The 20775-nt window shown below is 40.1% G+C and overlaps 1 protein-coding gene and 1 non-coding gene across 2 annotated transcripts; both read right to left on the bottom strand.

Annotated features, from left to right (window-relative positions):
• Positions 1 to 15: 15 nt before the first annotated feature.
• Positions 16 to 7794, bottom strand: LOC139661818 (V-set and transmembrane domain-containing protein 5). Its single transcript, XM_071540392.1, has 4 exons — positions 7392 to 7794; positions 4825 to 5151; positions 2308 to 2451; positions 16 to 1351 (listed from the first exon to the last, which is right to left on the bottom strand). Exons 1-4 carry the CDS (start codon positions 7465 to 7467, stop codon positions 1320 to 1322), a joined length of 579 nt encoding a protein of 192 aa, XP_071396493.1. The 5' UTR covers positions 7468 to 7794; the 3' UTR covers positions 16 to 1319.
• A 9279-nt stretch (positions 7795 to 17073) lies between these two features.
• On the bottom strand, positions 17074 to 17264 carry LOC139661821 (U2 spliceosomal RNA). The gene has a single exon (XR_011696609.1). It is a non-coding gene; the product is annotated as a U2 spliceosomal RNA (small nuclear RNA).
• Between the last annotated feature and the right edge of the window lie 3511 nt (positions 17265 to 20775).

Here is a 20775-nt window from a genome sequence, read left to right as displayed (position 1 = left end):
CGCCCAAACTGAATCTGTGGACTCCTGAAACATTTACTTTCCTATACACAAAGCCATGTTTTTATATCTAATTGAATGGCGGTGGTATACTGAATGAAAAAACCCCAAAACACTCCATAGAATCCACATTTTCTAGAGTTTTCCAGCCAAAAATATCACAAAAAAAGTGAAAGAAATGCCCGCAGCTTCTGTTTCGGCCTGGATGAACGCTGCCTGAGGCTTAGGTCAATAAATGTGACTCTTCCTTCCCTCACGACTTCCTCTTGACCCACTTCATGGACTTTCTGAACGCAGCCATCGACTCACTTTTTGAGATAACGCAAGCTTTGGAGCGTACATATACAGTATCTTTCCAGCAGTTTCATACCCAGTAAATAAAAAGCAGTGTCACTGTCTGTACTGAGTTGTGCTCCGGTTCTGTTAATGCGTTGTCTTCCTCATGTCATCATAAGAACACAGCAGGGATGTGACTATCATGTTTTGTTTTTAAGAATATCTGGAAATTACTCCCATCGTGAGGCTCTCTGTGGGCTTCCTGATTTTCTACCCTCTTTTTCTGTTATCTCGCTTCATCCTTATCACATCCCCGGTTCAAGCAACAGTCTTCTGGAGAAAGTTACAGTGGAACTAACTTCCTCCTCCGTGTGAATTATCAATTTAAGCCTTAAGATAAAGAACCATGTAAGTGGTGGTTTTGAGAGTTATTTTTTTCTCTCAGCCAACGTTATTGCAAATGTACAGTCGCTTCATATGAAAAATCCTAACTGCCATTTACTGTGAATTTTTTTTAACAGTCAGACTCTTCTCACTTCTCTGAAAACTTGAAACAGCCTTACATGGTTCTGCATCTGATGGCTTCTATTATTGTCACTGCATCTTAAGGCTAATATAGACAGAATAAAGCTTGATTTATAATCTAATCTATAATCTTCCTGATGTCAATGGCTGTGAAGCGGACTACAGTGGCAGAAAAAACACACAGATCTCGTTTTGCTGTGAAAATAAATATGTAATTTTTCCCAGTGTCTTGAGTGATGTATGTACATTCAATCCAGTGGCGTTGGCAGTGTGCTGTAAATGCAGTGTGTTCAGTATAAAATGTAAACGTAGCGTGAGTTCTCTTGGTACATGGAGTTGCTCATCATTGACAATCCTTCATCTTCCTGGCTGTAAGTAACTTTGTGAGCTGAAAAAGGCTCTCTCACTTGTATTTACAAAACAAATGCCAAAAAAAGAAGTAAATTCAGAAAATCGGTCCTTGTATTGCAGCGTGTTCCAAGTGTTTTTCATGCCAGGGACGATGCAACGCTTGATGTCCATCAAAGAGGCTGCAGCTCCGTTTCGTCATTTTCTGCAGAAAGGGATTAAACTTTGTCAGAATAGAAACCACCGTCAGAAACCAGCATAACGAAGCTGTTATGGATGTTGCAGACCTTTGTACTCAAACACACCCATTCTTGGACACAATAGATAACTTCTACCCACATTCACACCCACCAAGCCATACTCATACATTCATACAATGATGCAACGGTACAGTAAGTAGGAAAAAAAAACTGAGTAAACTATGAGCTCCAAGGCAAACAAACCACTAATATAAACAAAAGGTTATAAAAACCAAATCATTGCAGTATTTGTTTTATTTTTCTTAATAAGATCCTGCAGATAACATCCTTGTGTGAATTTTATTTCAGCCATCATGGAGAAATGGAACTCTTATTATTGGTTATTACTTTTTTGTTTTACTCTGTTTTCCAACCTCTGTGCTGCTGTAATGACCCAATTTCCTCTCTGGTGTCAATAAAGTTCATCTCATGCGAGTTTGACAATACATCACCTGTCAAAAGTTTGGAGACACCTTGCCTTTTATACATTTTCAAAATACTATCTGACTTTCCAAAATATGTTTTGTCAACATAAAATATCTGTTTCTTCAACACTCAGCTTCATGTTCATCAAAGTGTCTCTTTGCTGTTAAGAGAAATTTTTTCATGGCGTCTCTGACTGTCGGCATGAAGAAGTGTGAGCAGCAGTTCAGCTGCTGAGGAGTTTTTTTTTCGGATGAATGTATAGTTTAATTGTTTTAGTGTTATCTTCACAAATATTTTCTCAAACTAAACCTAGTTAGTCTTTAATGGGGTGAGGTTACTGCAAACCAACAAAAGAAATCATGCTGATTTATTAAACATTTTCAAAAGCTAGGTGTCGCCAAACTTTTGATGGACAGTGTAAGTTGTGTCATCCAAACTGATAATGTAGCTCATAAAGGTGGATATACTGTATTACTAATAATTCATCCTGCTTTACCTCGCATCTTTTGCACGCGTCTCCATGCCACTATCTTCCTGTAGGCCTTGTCCAGTAGCCACATGGCTAACATGAGCAGGCCGGCCAGGCAGGCCAGCACTACGGCCGAGACGGACAGGTACTGCAGATCCTCATAGATCACTTCTGCAGGACAGACACACAGCAGGCAGGTCAAACTGAGTTATACAGCACTTTTAACAAAACCGCTTTGGTTTACTTAAGTACTGTACTTAAGTAAAATTTTGAGGTACTGCTACTTTACTTGAGTATTTCTTACAGGTTAATGCTTCAATAATTTAACTCTCTGAAAGAATGAGGACTTTTACTTTTGATACTTTTAGTACATTTTACTGCTAATACTTCTAAAGAAAACTTTTGAATGCAGTATCTTTCCATTATGGTATTGCTGCTTTTACTTAGGTAAAGGATTTGAGTACTTTTTCCACCACTGCTCCCCAGAGAGACAATGAAGATAGCTCTAGATAAATCCAGCCAACACACCGTCAAAAAGTGAGCTTGTGTGAGATATGAGAGACCAGGTAGCATCAGATATGTTGGGATGTTCCGACAGAATTAATAGATGTTTTTGAAACTTACATCCAAGGGTGGAAGTAACTAATTACATTTACTCACGTTACTGTAATTGAGTAGCTTTTTTTGTGTATTTGTACACATTGCTTTCCTACACACAAAACCATGTCTTTATGTATATAAGTAAGTGGTGGTGGTATACTGATCAACCAAAAAAAAAAAACTCCAGTAGAATCCAGATTTTCAGGCAAAAAAAGACTGGAGTATCATAAATTAAAAAATTGTGGAGCCATTCACAGTCAACGCTCAGCCAGCGAACAAGAGAAGAGTAATCTAGTTTTACTTCACTTTTAATTTCTAAATTAAAAGAATCTAGTTTGAACTCTGTCCTCTCTCCTTTTAGAATCACATGGAAACATTTTAAATGAGACACTTTTTACTATTACTTCAGTAGATTCTTACACCAGTGCTTTTACTTCTACTTAAGTAAAATATCAGCAAAGTAACAGTACTTCTACTTGAGTAGGATATTCTAGTACTCTTTCCATCACTCCTTATATCATGCCAAGCTCGTGAGTAACTTCAAACTTATATCATGGTCAAAGTCGGAAATAACTATAATTACTATACTTTCATGTGTCATCCTCTGGGTGCAGGCAAATATTTTAACATATGTAGGTCTTTTTTTTGCCCAAAATGAATTCAAAGTTGGTCTTCCTCTATTTTACGCTAAAACCCTGTATCAGTCACACTGTTAAGAATTGCTGTGTTACTGACTGAAAAACAACTAGAAGTCCCTGCTTTATGTTCTACAGACACATATTGCATTCAAAATGTCGTTCCAGCCTTTCACCAACATCTCCTTCACAGATACTGGAACTATGCTCTGTACACTATATACTTGTCCATGAAATATGGAAGGTTGCCAGTTAAAATCCCCAAAACAAGCTTGAGAAATCTGGGTGGGGGAAGTGAATAGTGTCACTTCTCCTTCCCTGGATAAATTCAGTTAAAAAAAACATTGGCTGCAATTTATTATGTCTCTTGTCACAGAGCCATATGGAATACACTCTCTCTGTTTATTCTAATCTAATTTGCCGTTCCTCTAAGAATCACACAACAAGACTTTGCTTGCTCTGAGCGGCTCCAAGGTGCAAGTGTGTGAAAGCATGCACCACTCCCTCTCCTTGAAACTCCCTGTGCTGCAGGCTGTTGTTATAAATGGGAACATGTTCTTAGTCAGTTTGGTTTGTCACATAAGGGTTCACAGCTCAGACGTTAGGCCAGTTACCAGAGGTGGGGACTCTAGTCACAATTTTAATTGCTTGAGACTTGACTTGATGCACAAAGAGAAGACTTGAGACTTGATTTGACTCGGGTTCTGGTGACTCGGGACTTGACTTTGACTTGTACTTTGATGACTTGAAAAGGTTTCTAAAGTCTTGACTTGAGATCTTGTGTTTGTGTAAATTGATTTGTTCCAGCAGACGACTGAATTTAAATTCTGTTTTCTGAATTTGTATGGAATGATTGAATTTATTGAAGTTGAAACTGATTATAGAAATCAAACTCATGATGCTCTTACCAAGTTTTTATCCTATTAAAACCATATTGCATTGAAAAGTCCTAGATATTTAGTTTTCTTTAAGATATTAAATTGATACTGGACTCTTGGTTTGTTCTGACTTGACTTGCAGTTCTACATTTAGACTTGAGACTTGATTAAGATTAAGATTACACTTTATTCATCCTATAGGAGAAATTCGGGACATTAATGACATGGACTTTATTTGGACTTGGCTTGGTAATCTACATTTAGACTTGGGACTTGACTTAAGACTTATGCCGTAAGATTTGAGACTGACTTGGGAGAAAAATTGACTTGGTCACACCTCTTCCAGTTTCCCACAGTGCAGCACTCTTATTTCTTGTGTTAAGAGTGAAATGCAGGGAAACAGAATCATTTCCAAACCCAGATCAACTCACCGTTCACTTTGAGGACGAACCCGGCGTCCTTGCTGCTGCCTGTAGTCTCGGTGACGGTGACCACGTAGTACCCGGCGTCCTGTAGCCGCAGGTCCGACAGGCCCATCGAACCGTTGTCGTAGGGCTGCACTCTGTCTCTGTAATCCACCGTTATGTTGGTGTACACCCCCGGCCGCCACGTCCCGATGCTGCGGCTCACTGCTGCGGACATAAAGGTCCATTGTATGGTGGGGATCTCATGGCCGGAGACGTCCACGGAGAAAAACACATCCTCCTGTACCGACCTGGTCAGGCTCCTCTGGGGAGACTGGATGGAGATGGCTCCGGCTTCAAAATCCAGAAGGAAAAGGGACGAGGGGAGGTGGGACAGAGCGGACGAAGAGTCGGGTCAAGACAAATTAACTTGAACAAATTCTTGAACAATATGGATTTGTCATGAAATGCTTTGTACAGTAACAGAGGATGCTGCTGGTGCTTGTTTGTGTGCAAGCATCCCTGAGCGCAGCAGAGCATGGAGGAAGAATTCAAAGGAGGTATTTTGTTAAGATAGAGGCTGAGATAAACAGGCAACAGTTTGAGAGAATTAGATTGATGCTAGCAGTATTTTCAAGATAAGGTTGCTTTTATGATTTTAGGCCAATCTCCAGCAGATTGCCTTTATTTAGCAAGACAGGCAGACAGAAAGACAGACAGACAGACAGACAGGTACATGGATAGATAGCAGATAGGTAGATAGTAGATTGCGTTTACTTGGGAAAGATAGATGATCAGATCAGATGTCTGATTTTGTTCCTTTTCCTGCTTGTTTCAAACACATTTTGATTATGGCATGTGCCTTCAAGATTTGACTGAATATATGGCTGCTGATCCCACAGCAGCCATATTGAATTTACGTCACACTTGGGGTGGGAAACTCTAACCAGAGGAGCAACTACAGCCCGGCTGTTTCCTACTGTTGTGTACCAAAAAGAGAGCGCATCATACAAACATCAAGACTCAGACATTTATAATTTCACAGACTCTCCACTGAAAAACCTATTAGAAATGAATGGATCTCCAGAATCCAGAGGGATATAGGTTCACATTTTAGGGTAATATATTTGGTCCGCTACAGCTAGCTACCGATAGATAGATAGATAGATAGATAGATAGATAGATAGATAGATAGATCGATAGATCGATAAATAGATAGATAGATATTGGGCAAACATTTGGGATAGATAGTACATACTGCATGAAAACCTTTACACTCCACACTTTTAGTTACTGTTCAACCTCCATCCACTGAAGACAGTAATAGCAGTAAAAAACATTCCAGTCTAAGATACAATGCAGCTCCATAAAAAGAAACAATTTCACCTCATGACTTTCGCACTTGTGTCACACAACTAGACATCCAGAGTTGGTGACACATTTGAATCAGATTCTATTGTTTTTTGTGTTACATCACACCTCACAGCCCTTAAATTGTGAGTTGGGGGTTTATGGAACAGGTTCAGCCAGACACAATGTTATTCTTTTTGTTTCTTTGTCAAATTACAAGCTGGCTGTTGGTGGAATGAAACCTGCCAAACAAGCTGAGAAGTTTTGATTTGCGTAAAGCCTGCGGTACTGGCCATGTGTTTGTGGCTGCCCCGCCATTTAATATTTTAACAGGAGCTGCTGTGAGAGATCTGGTTCTGCTGGAGGTGTGTTTGCTTAATGAAGCATAGGCAAAGAATTCTAGCAGAGAATACCAACACTGACTAAGACGCATGACGGCTTGGGAAAAACTGCCCGTCCCTTCATGCCAACATCAAGGCTAATGTCACTGCTATGTGCCAAGCTGTGTTGTGTTAACGTACACTCACTGGCCACTTTATTAGGTACACCTGCTCCTTAACGCACACAGCCTGCTCCTTCAAATAGTGAATCATGTGGCTGCAACTCAATATATAAATGGTTTAGCTTTTTGTTCCAACAAACATTAGAATCGGCGAGATGCGTCATCTAAGCACCTTTGTGGTCTGATTGTTGGTTCCAGCATCTCAGAAACAGCTGTCCTTCTGGGATTTTCACACTAGAGTTTACAGAGAATGGTGCGAGAAACAAAAAAAACATCCGGTGAACGAAAACAGGTTGTTAATGAGAGAGGTTAGAGGTCACAGGAGAATGAGCATGACTGGTTCAAGCTAGCAGAAAGTCCAGAAATGCTCCAATAACAGCTCTTTACAACAGTGGAGTGCAGAAGGGCATCTCAAGTTGTTTCCCTTATGATAAATGGGCAACAGCAACAGATGACCAGCCAGTATTAGATAGGTGTACCTAATAAAGTGGCCGGTGAGTGTACTTAGCCCTGGTATGCAAGTTAAGCCACAATCCCTGAGAAAATGCTGAGGTTAGAGAGTCGTATCTTAAGCGTGCGCTCCTGCCACACTCTCTGTTTGAGTTTCTACTGAAGGGGCTCGGCGCTCATCCTATGCATTTACTGCTAAAACAAATACAGGCCTGCACTCTATAGGCATGCTCACAAACACAGCAGTCACGTGCGTAAATTCATCAAATCAATAAGCGTGTGGGCTACTTACCTAGGTGACACATATAGAGTGTGATGCTGAGAAACAGAGCGACATCCTGTGTATCCCAGAGCCTAAAATGCCACATTAGTATCCCAGACCCATTGGTCGAACCGCCGCTGAAGAAACTCCACCGGGTTATTTCACATTCTGAAGCATTCTCCTCTCCGCCTCGCTCCCTCCGAAACAGAGACTGTCGCTTCCCGCTTCCCAGAATTTCTCCTTCTACTTTCCTTTGTCACAGGTGTGTGTGTGTGTGTGTTTTGCCTCTTTTTGTGAGAAATGGGAGTGTGTGTTTGTGTGTGTCGTTCCCTCCTGTCTCAGCTCTGTGCTCGTTGGCTCTTCTGAGGCTCCTCTGTTCTGCCACACATACCTGTGCAAGCCAACGCCAGCCAGCCCACACCTATCAGACAGGTTCAGCAAGAGATCACTGAGCAAACATGTACTCAAGAGGTACACACACACACACACATACACACACACACACACACTGAGAGAAGGAAGCAGGCTATTGAGCAAACACACATATCCTTCTCAATTTTCTCACTCCCACCCCCCTCCTCCCCATCTACACACACAACCAACACTCACGAATACGCACACACACACACACACACACACACACCACACCCAACACTCACGAATGCGCACACACTCACACACAGAGTCAAATAAAATGAGATCAACTTAGGTCGAATAACCCGGTATTCGTGCTTTGACACACCTGGCAAAACGTGTCAAACAGGAAGTGTGTATTCACACATACACAGACACCAAGACACACACAGCAACAAACACACAGCAACACACACACACACACACACACACACACAGTGAGTTGACTGTACCTTTCTGATCGCTTTAGTAAAAGCAGCAAGGCAGCTTCATGTGTTGTGATTATGTGGCAACGTTTTCTCTGTCAGTACATGATAAGTTAATGGGAGCCACTACTTCACTGTGCTGTAGTGTTTTCAGTGGATCAATGTAAAACATGTCCCACCTACAGCATTGTTGTCCCAGTACTGTGATGGTAAAAGGCGACAATAAAGGTGCAATAGATTAGTTTACAATGGAGAGAGTCCGTCTCAGTGGACAAAGGCTGCTAACCTATTTAAGGTTTCATCTCTGCTCCTGCTGTTGGAGCACAAACTCTTTCTCTCCTTCATTGTAAAGGGTGTCATGTGGTGGTTCTGCTGTCTTTTCACACAATCAAACTCCAGAACTGATGCACTCTAATCTGAAAAATTATAGGTGATGAAACAAAACAATTTAAAAGGGAAAATGTGATAAAAAACGAACATGGTTTCTTTGGCATTCCAAGATAGTTTGTCAATTAAATCAAACTTTGAAACATTAATCTTTCTTTACAGCTGCTGTGAGCATTACAAAGTCATTATTTTATTATTATATTATATATTATTACTTTGTTCAGTCCAACTAAAGTGACAGCAAAGTATGTTAGAGTCAATATTGCTAACATGAAGGCTGGCTAATAAACAAGTCAGTGCCCATTCTAGGTAGGCTGGGTATTTGGACATTGGTGTGTCAGTTTGTCAATTAAATCCCATTTTGAAACATGAATCTTTCTTTATGGCTGTTGTGAGCGTTACAAAGTCATTATTTTTGAGTCTGTTCAGTCCAACCAAGGTGACAGCAAAGTATGTTAAGAGTCAACATAGCTAAAATTAAGACTGGCTAACAAAAAAAACCCAAAATATGTTTATTACAGGTACGCAGACAATAAAAATGCACATGGATTGGCTGGGACAGGAGGGTAAAAATAGCTCTCTTTGTGGGTTTGTAGACATGCATACGCCCCACCCCATTATGTGTATCTCTAAGACACACAAACTGCTTCTGACATTAAAGCACAATGAGTTTACACAGACACTAAAGACATCTGCGTCAAGACACAGATAAAGAGAAAACAGGAGGGGTGTTTACATTGACATGCAGCTAATGAAAATGAGGTCAAGAGAACACCAAACACAGCCCACGTAACATGCAGCTTAAACAATTTAGAACGCATACACAACTTATTTATGAAAACGTATTTAAGAGACCAAAAGAAAAAAACAGTTAGAACTGGTGGGACCCGCTGCTGCTTGGGTCGGGAAAGGTGCTGCCTTAAGATCTTTGCTTGAAAAGTTAAAAATGAGCTTGGCAACAAATATGTATGAATATATTACATACAAACTAACTGAAAAGTGCTACTTTTATATCAAAATTAGCGTGGCCCCCACAAGGTAAGTGTTAGCTTAGTCAACTAGCAGGATAGACTTTTGTTTGTGGATCTGAACTATGAACTATGGACTACTCCTGCACACCTGATTCAATGAAGGTGTCATGATAATGTGTGGCCTTAATTGAATCAGTGCAGGAGTAGAGTGGGATTTTGTGTTTCCCTGCAGTCTGGATAAACGGAATATTGAGCAGGTGTGGCTTCACAGCCTGGGGCTGTGCAAGCAGAATAATAAGTAGACAGACAAGGTTGTAAACATTCCATCACAGTGCCTGTTATATTTTGTTTGCATGTTCATAAGTCTAGTTTGTGTTGCCTATGTGTGATTTTATCATGTTAAATTCCAACAAGTAGCCACTATAGCATTTATTAGGGCTCTGTTCAATAAAAAAAGTTAAGTCATGGGATATTGAGTTATTGGGGAATACTGAAATGGCTGTTTAATAGCCTAGAGTGTACACAAAGCGTATTTGTTGCTGTTGGGTTGCAGTTTGTTAAAAAAGACATTTGCAGCAATGTCCATTTTTTTCTTTTTAAATTTGGCTCTGAATCTTTTATTTTTTAAGTAATGTTACTTGTAAGGTCAAGTAATGTCACATTTAACTCAGGTTGGTTTGCAAAATGACATGCAAAAATATTTTACTACTGTTCTATTTCACTATTAATGTTAGGAGAAAAACTATTAAATAAGGCAAAAATCGTTTTAATAAAGATGTTTTAGATGTGGACGAATTTGTTTTAGTTCTGTCTCATTTTTCCCTGCCAAGATAACAGTTTTTTCACTGTGTTTTTAAGACAGTAGCAGTAAAGAGAACTGCAGCCTCTAACACCAGTTAGAGCTGCACTAGTCTTATGTAAAAATACATAATTAAATACATTAAATACATACATAAATACATAAATTAAATACTAGAAGTACATTATACATCCTTATATACACGTTCTATTTGTCTTTTTATTATTTCATTGTTTTGTTAAATACTCAATTCTGATTGGCCAAAGAAGGCATCCTGGGGTCTGTTTTTTTTTTCTTCTTAATTACAGAACAGTTTTTAATCATATCACTCCGCAGTCAAGCCGCCCCCTCCATGTTGTTGTTTCCTAATTAACTAGTGCCGCCTTCTGGCACAAACAGCTTACTGCAGACAAACACTCAGCTGACTGCGGTTAGAAACATGGAAGATTTTACCAGTGAAACGCTTGATTGCTGGTTGGAGACTGAATGGTTTTCTAACGGCGTTTCTTTATGCGTCTGTGACTGTCTAACCTCTGATGGTCACCGCACCGTATCGTTTCCCACAGCTACATACATCCAGTGCAAAAAACTGTTGCTGTCAGAACAGTGGGATTCGAACCCACGCCTCCAGGGGAGACTGCGACTACTGTATTTGTATTTCTACACACAATTTCTCCCAACATTATTGGAACCATTCAAATCAGACACTTGACACTTGAAAGCTAAATAATAGTGTTTCATGTAGAGCAGCTGTATGAAATAATAACTTTGTAGTGGCTATCCAAAAAACAAACTTAATTAGTCACTTAACATAGGTGGCTTGAGGAATGTTCTTGACTCGTATCCACTTAAAATAAACAATGTCCAAAAATGTTCTTCTTTGGGTTATGTTCCCATTTATTGCAAAGGTTGAGTATTTACAAAAACAGTACTTTACCGCTTATGAAGTCTTGTTTGATGCTGGGTTTGAGACAAAGCTGGATTATGGTAAGAACCGTGTGCTCCCCACCACCTACAGGCTCATACTGATTCTTAAAACACCTGTTGCTGTGCTGCCTATCACCACATGAACAGAACCTATACTAGAGTCAGAGTGAGCTATATACAGACACATTTAATATTCAAATTCAAATTGCTTTTACAGGCTCCAGACCCTCAGACAGATGCTCAAGCTCCAGTGCCTGTCCTCAGTCCCATAGCAGTGTGTGCCACTGTGTCAGTAAGTAATTTAACATTTAATATCATACTGTGTAGAGCATCAGCAGTCTCTTTTTACCAGTATAAAGTATGTTCATGCATTGTTTTGTTATTGCAAAGACTGCTGACTCCAGGACAGAGACACTTGAAGCTTCAACAACTCAGCTGCCCCGTTTGTGGTCAGAGGGCTTGCCACCTGAAGACGACAAATGGATTGTGAAGTTGGGGCCCAAGCAAAAACTAGAGCTTCAAGACAACCTGAAGCTCTGTCTGGTACTTTCCACCACAGCCAAGCCATCTGTACCACCAGGCTCCTGCTCCAGACCGCTTTTTTGCCCACCCACTTCTTGTCTGGATGTGTCTTGGAGCCAGACTGTCCTTACGCAACTGGACTTGGCTCACAGATCAGAATTTCGGGTCATCCTCACACAAAAGTGAGTAACGTCTATTTTCTCTCTTGCCTTGTCAAATAGAATTATGTAAAACATTCTTACTGATATATCTGTCTATGACCAAGGTTTGCGTGTGACATCCGGGTGATCCGGCTTCTGTGGGAGAGAGGCCTGGGTAACAGCCCAACACAGGTTTTAAAGCAGCTGAGGGAGAACCACACAGAGGAGTGGCTGCATCGTGCAGCGAGGTACACCACAGAGAGTGTGGACTTCCTCCAGCGCCCCGGACTGTTGCCCATGGCATTCCCTGAGCCTCCAGAGCCTGCTGTGGTGCCGAGCTGTAAGTGGCTCCTCTCCGTTTACAGCCAGGACATTTTAACAAGGCTGGAGGACATCAAGGCCAGAATAACATCGACCTATGGCACCATTCTAAAAATGGATTCAACTAAAAAGGTTAAAGAATCTTTTTTTCTTTAAAATAGGCTACTGATATTATAAACTACTGCCTGTATTTCAGTATTTCTGAATCATGTTCACAGAGGCCCTATAAATTTTGGGTGCTTCAGATCACCAAGAAGCTTGCCGGAACAACCGAGGGGACAGCACTCTGGCTCACCTCTGTGGGAAATGAGTATGGTCAGATTCTCATCAGTGTGCTGACCACTCAGGAGGGAGCTGGCCTGGGCATCATGGCCAAGAGATACCTGCAGGCCGGTGTGGATCCACAGTCCACATATAAGGCAACAGGCCTTATATGTGGACTGTGGCTGCTGTACTGAGGCAGAGGAGACCAAGCTGAAGGCCAGATTCAGCGGGTGGCCAGACCTTACTATAAGGCTGGATCTGTGGCACTTCATGCGCTGACTTGCCCTGGGATGGGCAGCAGATGCTCATCAGCTGTACCCAATCTTTATGTCACGCCTATCAGTGTGCATATTTGAGTGGGATGCAGCTGATTTAGCTCTGTTGCGCAAAGCAAAAAGACAGCAGCTTCAATCCCAGGGCCTGTCTTCCAATGTGTCCTGAGACCGCTCGGCCATCCCGACTCCATTTACCTACCTGTCAGACAGAGTTAGATGGGCATGAATTAACTGTTAACAAATTAACTTTGTGATCCAGTTACATCGGCTGTGTGCGCACCGCACCCGGCAGAGGAGCTGGGCTGAGCAAGTGGAACAGTCCCGTGCGACCGGTGAGGTTGTTCTCCCTGGAGACTGCTGGCATGGTAAAAGACGCAGAAGAAGAGAAAGACAATCAGACCTGCCTGCTCGCCTCTTTTCCCCGAGCAGCTGACTGTGGAGCATGGAAAGAACTTTTTCATTTCTCTTGCATCTGTTTGTGTTTTGGAGGACGTGGAGTTGGGTAGAGAGGACGGACTGGACAGTGAGAAAGAGACGCTGATAGCTGTCCGCTCCACTCAGTCTTCTGCCAGGAGCGGGATTCCTCTGAGTGGACGACCCGGGACACAGATGAGTGGAGGTGAGAGTGAGGACCAGACAGACCCCCCCCCCCCCAATCCCACTCTCGGCTATAACAGACAGCCTGCCCTCCACCTCTGAACACCGCCTTCCCATGAGAAAGCAAAAAATGGAGCAATATCTATTTTCAAGTGTGTGTGTATTGAATATGTTCCTTTTGATATACTGTAAGTGTATTTCTTCCCCCTTTTTTAATTTAGCCATGTCTTATTTTAATATAATTACCTTAAATGCTAGAGGGTTACAAAATGCTAGTAAAGGCAACTGTAGAGCTGCAACGATTAATCGATTAATCGATTAGTTGTCAACTATTAAATTAATTGGCAACTATTTTGATAATCGATTAATCGTTTTGAGTAATTTTTTAGGAAAAATAAGTCAAAATTCTCTGATTCCAGCTTCTTAAATGTGAATATCTTCTGGTTTCTTTACTCCTCTATGACAGTAAACTGAATATCTTTGGGTTGTGGACAAAACAAGACATTTGAGGACGTCATCTTGGGCTTTGGGAAACACTGATCCACATTTTTCACCATTTTCTGACATTTTATAGACCAAACAACTAATCGATTAATCGAGAAAATAATCGACAGATTAATCGACAATGAAAATAATCGTTAGTTGCAGCCCTAGGCAACTGTTCTCACTTAGATTCTCTTCATTTCACAGTGTGCTTGCTCCAAGAGGTCCATTTAAAAGATAAAAATGATATTACCAAATTTACTAGAGTGTGGGTTATGGGAGACTACAGGTGGAGTATTGGAGATGTTCATTCAACTTGGGTAGGGATACTATGTGGGAACAAATAGAGAGTTTGATATGGATTGGAAAGGGAAACAGTTCAGAATAATTAATATATACTGTATGCACACACACAACCAGCCCTAAGAAGAGAGTTATTTCATAATTTAGATGCCTGCTTTATGACAAATAGAACAATATTGTTTGCAGGAGATTTCAATGCTTGTTTAGATAAAGGAATTAATGTGTTACCTGTTGAAAATATGATTTGGATATATAATTTTTTAAAAGATGCATTCAGACAAGTCCATACTAATGAGCCTAACAGACTGACAAAGTCATTTCTGTGTCAGTCTCCCCTGTATTCTGGTCTATTCTGACCACAGCTATCTTTCTGTTTCAGTTAAATCAAACACTGTCAAATATGGGAAAGGATATTGGAAAGAAAGATATTTGGAAAGAAAGCCAAAGATTTTGCTATTAGAAAAGTGGGAGGAAGATGAGAGGTGCTCAGCCTATTTCTTTAAGCGAATTAAAGCTCAAGAGAAAAGAATGACAATTTTTGCCCTAAGAGGGGATGAAAGCAATGTTGTAGAGGACAGCGATGGGATGCTAGAGATTTCCTCCCACCACTATGCCCAACTTTTTAAGTGTGAGATGGTTGATTTTGATTTGGGTAACATTTTTATAGGACATGTAGACAAACAAATGCCTTTGGGCATTGAAGAGGTGTTAGAGAGAGAAATAACTTTAGAGGAGCTATATGTTGCCCTGAAGGCAATGAAAGACAAAAAAGTTCCTGGCATTGACAGCTTGACTAAAGAGTTTTATTCAACTTTTTGAGATTTTATTGGGTGTCACTTTTTAGAGGTTGTCTGGTAAAATGATTAGTCATATGCGAGAGGGAGTTTTTTCTCTGCTTTTTAAAAAAAAAGATAGCCCAAAATGTTTAGCAAATTATAGACCCTTAGCTATGCTTTGCATTGATTACAAAATGTTAAGTAAGGTAATAACTAATCGTTTAACGTCTGCCATTCCCTATTGTTGGAATGGATCAAACAAGTGGGGTGAAGGGTATAAGTTAGCTGGAACAAACAGAGATGTTCTGTCATACATAGAAGACAGACGCTTGTCTGCTATTTACCTTTAGACCAACAAAAAGCCAATCAATTCCTTTTTGTTCAGGGTACCAGATAAATATGGATTCAGGACAGGGTTTATTAGATGGATACAAATGTTTTATAACAACGTAAGTAGGCGTGTTAATGTAAATGGAAAATTAGATCTATCAATCAGTTGAAAGACCTTAGACAGGGCTGTTCTTTATCTGCATTGTTGTCCTATATGCTGAACTTCTTGCTTGTTCAATTAGAGTAAATGGAGAAATTAGAGGTATTAATTTGCCTGGGGGGGAATCTCTCAAGATTTCCCAATCTGATGACACAATGTCAAGGATGCAAACATGGAGAGTGAAAAAGGTGACAGATACCAGAGCAGGCACAAAACTACTCAGAAATCATTCACTTAAGTGCCCTATTTTGAGATCAAAAAGGTGACTGTCACCTAATGGTGACTAGTTTGCATCCCAGATGGATGATAGGAGGCTACGAGAAGCCATCAGAGCGATTGGTGGTTTCTCTGCAGCTTCTGGGTCAAAATTGAATAGAAATAAAACTCAAAGTACCTGGGTGGGTGGTGTTCAAGAAGGAGGAGCGTCGGTGGTTTTACTGTGTGTACAGGCCCCATGGAAGTCCCTGGAATTTCTTTTAGTAACCCTGAAGGGCACTGCATTTTTAATTGGAAGAATAAGATAAGTGTGATTAATAAAAAAAAAATGGAAAATAAGGTCTATGGAAAATAAGAAGATTGCGTTTTAGTGGAAAAAATAATGTTCTGAAAGCAGATATTCTTCCATCACTGTTACATTTTGCTTATGTTTTTCCAGTGCCGCTCTTCCACAGTGAACACCAATACTCTCCCCTGGACAGGCGAAAAGCTTCCAAAAATGTGTATATCATATTTGTTCCCACATAGTATTCCTACCCCAGTTGAATGCACACCTCCTTAATCCACCTGGAGCCTCCCTTAATCATCTGAGAAAAACACTTCTCCAGGCTGCTGGATTTATTATATTAACATATTATATTTATATATTATATCAATCACTGCCAAGAAAGCATATTACCCCACTTGTTAAGTACAAAAATCTCAAAGTTAATAAAGTATCAACACTGGTTTTAGGGTAGGTGATGCTGTCAGACACTGAGGTAAGCCCATGGAATATTTCTGAATTACAATTCACAGTGTTCCTCTTGTGGTTTTAAGGTGTTTTTTATTTGTACATATTTTAGTATTTTTCTTTCTCTGTACTGTTGTATGTTTTATTGGGTAACCCCTGCTGCCATTTATTGGCCAGGTCTCCCTTGGAAAAGAGATTTTCAGTCTCAGTGGGACTTCCTGGTAAAATAAAGGCTAAATAAATACATTTTGCACTAATATAAGGTGAATTAGTACTGAATGACGTTATGTGACATAATCCAGTGAGTTTTTCAGTGATGTGGCATTGCTGTTGCAGGCTGCATTATCACAACTTGAACCTATTGACACAGTGCACTTATTTTAAATCACTTTGGACAAAAGCGTCTGCTAAAGGGCATAATGTAATGTAACCAGAGAGGAGGAAATAATTAGCGGAAATCAGCTGGTGTATTGATTGGCATGAAAACCACATGCTCTACAATCACCTGTTAATTTCCTCACCAAGATGTGGTGATGCAATAAAATACTATGACTTGATTTGAATGGCACACAATTGAAATCACAAACTTAGCCTTAAACCCTTTACAGCATCGCTTTTAATTAACTCGTTAGATTTCTGTCATGGGTTTAATTTTCATTCAACACAATAGGAGGGTGCACCGTTCCTGGAGGTACTGCAATACCAGGTCGATGCGTGGAGTGGACGGAGCAAGCCCCTATTCCATCTCCCTGTTCCAAAAATCAATTTAATATATGGTCCCCGGGTAGGGGACGTATCAGATATTAAACTGATAAGAACAGATACTACACTTGATCTTAGCCAAAAGGCCGAGAAGCGATACCGTTCAACTGACAGAGGGAAAGGAGTCGTTCTCGGCGATATCAGTCTGACTGACGGTTTTGTCCCGAAATTATGATTTTAAGACCAGTCAACAAATTACCAACAAAGTCCGCTGACGGGTAAACGATAAAAATGCCATATAATCGCAGGAAAAATAATTAGTTTAAAGAAACGATGGGCTCGTGGATGCATCTTCTCGGCTCTTCCTGGTCACGTGGTGCATTCCAGTCCAATAAGAAACAGATACATCGGAGGACTCGAAGTCCTATCTACAGCTACGTTAGGGGGAAAGATGAGTGTATCTGTAACTAATCTCAATGATAAACACGCAACGGAACTGTGTATCTGAACAGAATGGGCTGCTGGTGGAGAATATTATGTTTTTCCATGTTTTATACGATCCAATTACTGACTCCACAAAAACAAAATGGAGCTTTAGCAGTATCTAGTGGAGAGTCAGCTAACTGCAGCGATTTACCTGCTGCACAATTGACCGCACCAGTGTCTGTACGGGCCGGGTATAGTCCGCATGTCACACATTCTAGTAGGCTCTTTGCAATTTTGAGTTTCGTTTTTCCAAATGCATTCATATCAAATGACTGAACGATTGTAATTGCAGAAACCGTGCTCTCACTAAAAAATATAGATCAAATAGACTTGTAAACAGCTGGAAATGTTTAGTTTTAGTTTATCTCACTCAGGCAGGGGAAGGGTGTAGGATAATAGAAAACTGAACATATCAAGGCTTTCTGTGTAGTCTGACTAGGCAGTTGTCAAGTCAACTGGAGGTCAAGCAGCTGCTGGAAGGTATTGTTAGGCAAGGATTCAACTAACAGTCACCTTTCTCCTTTTCTCTGCACCCCGATGAAAACATCAAGTGTTTTTCGGTAGACGAGAGCTAGCACAGCATACATTGAGCCATTCATAGCAGGCCACTTAAAGAAACTTTAAGCAACAACATCCCGACAATAGTCACATTATAAACGTTAAACAGTCCAAACGAAATATCATCCAAGTAGGGAAAATAACTCACCAAAAGATGTGTTCAGTTGTTCAACTTTAGTAGGAAAACAATCCCATAACTGACCAAACTTCACCATCTTAAAGTAAAGATAACGCTGTTGTTAATTTTGCTGGCAACTAACTTATAATTAGCCGGCTTGTGTATTCATCCAGTATCGTAACATTATAGCTAAAATAAAAGTTTCCAATCTCAGTTTCTAACAAGGCTCAACTGACTGGAGAGATAACGATCAAGGCAGAATGCTTCAGGTCCAGGTAGCAATAAGGAGACTAGACTGAAATAGGTTTTTAAATTGACGCTTCTGGGAATTCTTAATGGATAGCTTTAATAATGTATAAAAATATATAATTATATACTGACATTATATCATTTATAATGTCAGTAAGATAGCAAATCCGTTGGTAGACTCATAAAAAAAAAATCAAGCTATAATCAATTATAATAATGTTTTTTATAAATTACTCTGCATTAAAGAGCTGTGAACCCTAAAAGATTTTCTTTAGTCAGGGTTTCATTGGAGAGTTTTAGTGGTCTAAATGCTGTTTCAGAGGCTTTCCCACCCTGACAAGAATACATTTCTGTGGGGAAACACTAGCTAAATATTTATAATACAAAATGAAAATGGTCAAATTTAAAGATATTGGATACTGGCACAAAATATTGATTATCAGCAGATTTAATACAAAAATGTCAGTATTGGTCAAACCCTATAGCAAATTTGCATGTATAATGTCCTCTTTTACTTACTACCGGAACAGATTGTATTTCTATTATTTGTGCAAATTAAAGCTAAACCTTATGGTGATAATGACAGTGATGATGATTGTAATGATAATTATGTTGATAATGACAATGTTGATGTTGATCATGATTATGATGATGATCATATTGATGATTGGGGTGGTTATGATTAACGTGGTGATAAATATGACAATGATTATGTTGCTAACTGTGATTACTGTTGCTGTTCTTCACATTTATCTTCATTCCCAGTTCTTCATGGTGGTGGTTTACACCTGAGACTTGGAAAGTCAAAATATATAATCACAACTTTGGCTTTTGTCTGGTGTCTTTATCCAGATCACCTTGCCATCAGTGCAACAGTACAAAAACAGTAAATCAGTAAGGAATCAACATTCATTGCTGACAAAATCCCCATTCGTTTTCCCATTGACAAAAACTCCTTAAATTTACCAGAACAATCAATTTAATTAAAAATTGTAACCTACAATAAAGTTCACTGTCAAAGAACATAAAACTCAAACGTTGTCTTTGGCAGCTAATCCTGGACAAATGTCCTCTTTGGAGGACTTTCATATGGCCCTCATAAATATAGAAATACAAGAATGATACGGTCACCTTTTTGGCCAATCAGTAATAAAATATATTTACAGTATGTGGACATAGTCAAACTTTCAATTTACATTCGCATTCACATCGGTAGCACCCCATAATGGTTGATTGCACATGGTGTCATGACTCCAGCCGGCTCATCCTGGTTTTCACCTCACCAGTTCCTGTCTGCATCTGCCCCTCCTGCTGCCGGCTGCACCAGCTGCAGCTCGTCTGCCAATTGGTCTTGCCCTATACATTACTCCCTTCAGTCTCTGCCAGATCGTCCTAGCTTCTGCCTAGTTCATTCCCGCCTTACCTGTTCTGCCCTGCCTGTATATATTGCCTGCCTGGTTCTAGGGCTGGGCGATACGGACCAAAAATCATATCTCGGTATTTTTAGGCTGAATGGCGATACACGATATATATCTCTGTATTTTCTACAAAGTGGGCTAAATGTTCAGTTGTAAGTCAAAGCCACATGTGAGATGTCACAAGCACTTTCATTAAAACAAGACTGATCAAAATAAAATGCAAAGACAGGGTTTCCTTCCCTGTTTTAGAACAGTCTGGTAAGTTCAGAAAATGACATCACTTTACTGTAATGCAGCCTTTAAAACCAGGAAAAGACAACACTTATGCCATATCACGATATTACGATATCCAAAATCTAAGACGATATCTAGTCTCATATCACAATATCGATATAATATTGATATATCGCCCAGCCCTACCTGGTTCTGACCCTGCCTGTTCTTTGGACTGCCTGATTGCCTTCTCCTACTGGTACTGTTGCCTTGTGACCACCTGTGAATGACCTGTGCCTGCCTACGACCCTGTACCTGCCTATTCCTTAGGTAAAGACGTTTTGAACTGTATTCCCTGTCTGCGTGTCTGCATTTGAGTCCTGGTACTGATCAGTGTTAATTTCGTCGAAGAATAATTTTCGTCATAGTTTTCGTCAACGTCATTTTTTCATTGACGAAAACGAGACAATAACTAAATAAAAAATAATTTATGATGACAAAAACTATGACGAAATGTATTGACACTTTAGTTAACGAATAGAAACGAGACGAAAATGTTACAGAGAGACGAGTTGGGAAGAGAGCCAAACAGAAGTAGTCTCTGTGTGGTCTGTCTCTGGCTCGCTC

The sequence above is a fragment of the Centroberyx affinis genome, unplaced genomic scaffold (assembly GCF_046629955.1).
Source record: "Centroberyx affinis isolate AG114_WGS23_722 - 3 ecotype Tasmania unplaced genomic scaffold, CSIRO-AGI_Caff_v1 ptg003627l_1, whole genome shotgun sequence".
Lineage (NCBI taxonomy): Eukaryota > Metazoa > Chordata > Actinopteri > Beryciformes > Berycidae > Centroberyx > Centroberyx affinis.
The sequence above is the reverse complement of the archived record's forward strand: the minus strand, read 5'-3'. Positions and strand labels throughout refer to the sequence as shown.

Bases quoted from the DNA above. Each gene is read 5' to 3' on its own strand.
- LOC139661818 (XM_071540392.1), bottom strand. From the start codon at position 7,467: ATGTGGCATTTTAGGCTCTGGGATACACAGGATGTCGCTCTGTTTCTC. The intron at 5,152-7,391 runs GTAAGTAGCCCA...TGGATTTTGAAG, and splicing joins ACTCTATATGTGTCACCTAG to CCGGAGCCATCTCCATCCAG. The intron at 1,352-2,307 runs GTAAAGCAGGAT...CCCTTTCTGCAG, and splicing joins ACGCGTGCAAAAGATGCGAG to AAAATGACGAAACGGAGCTG.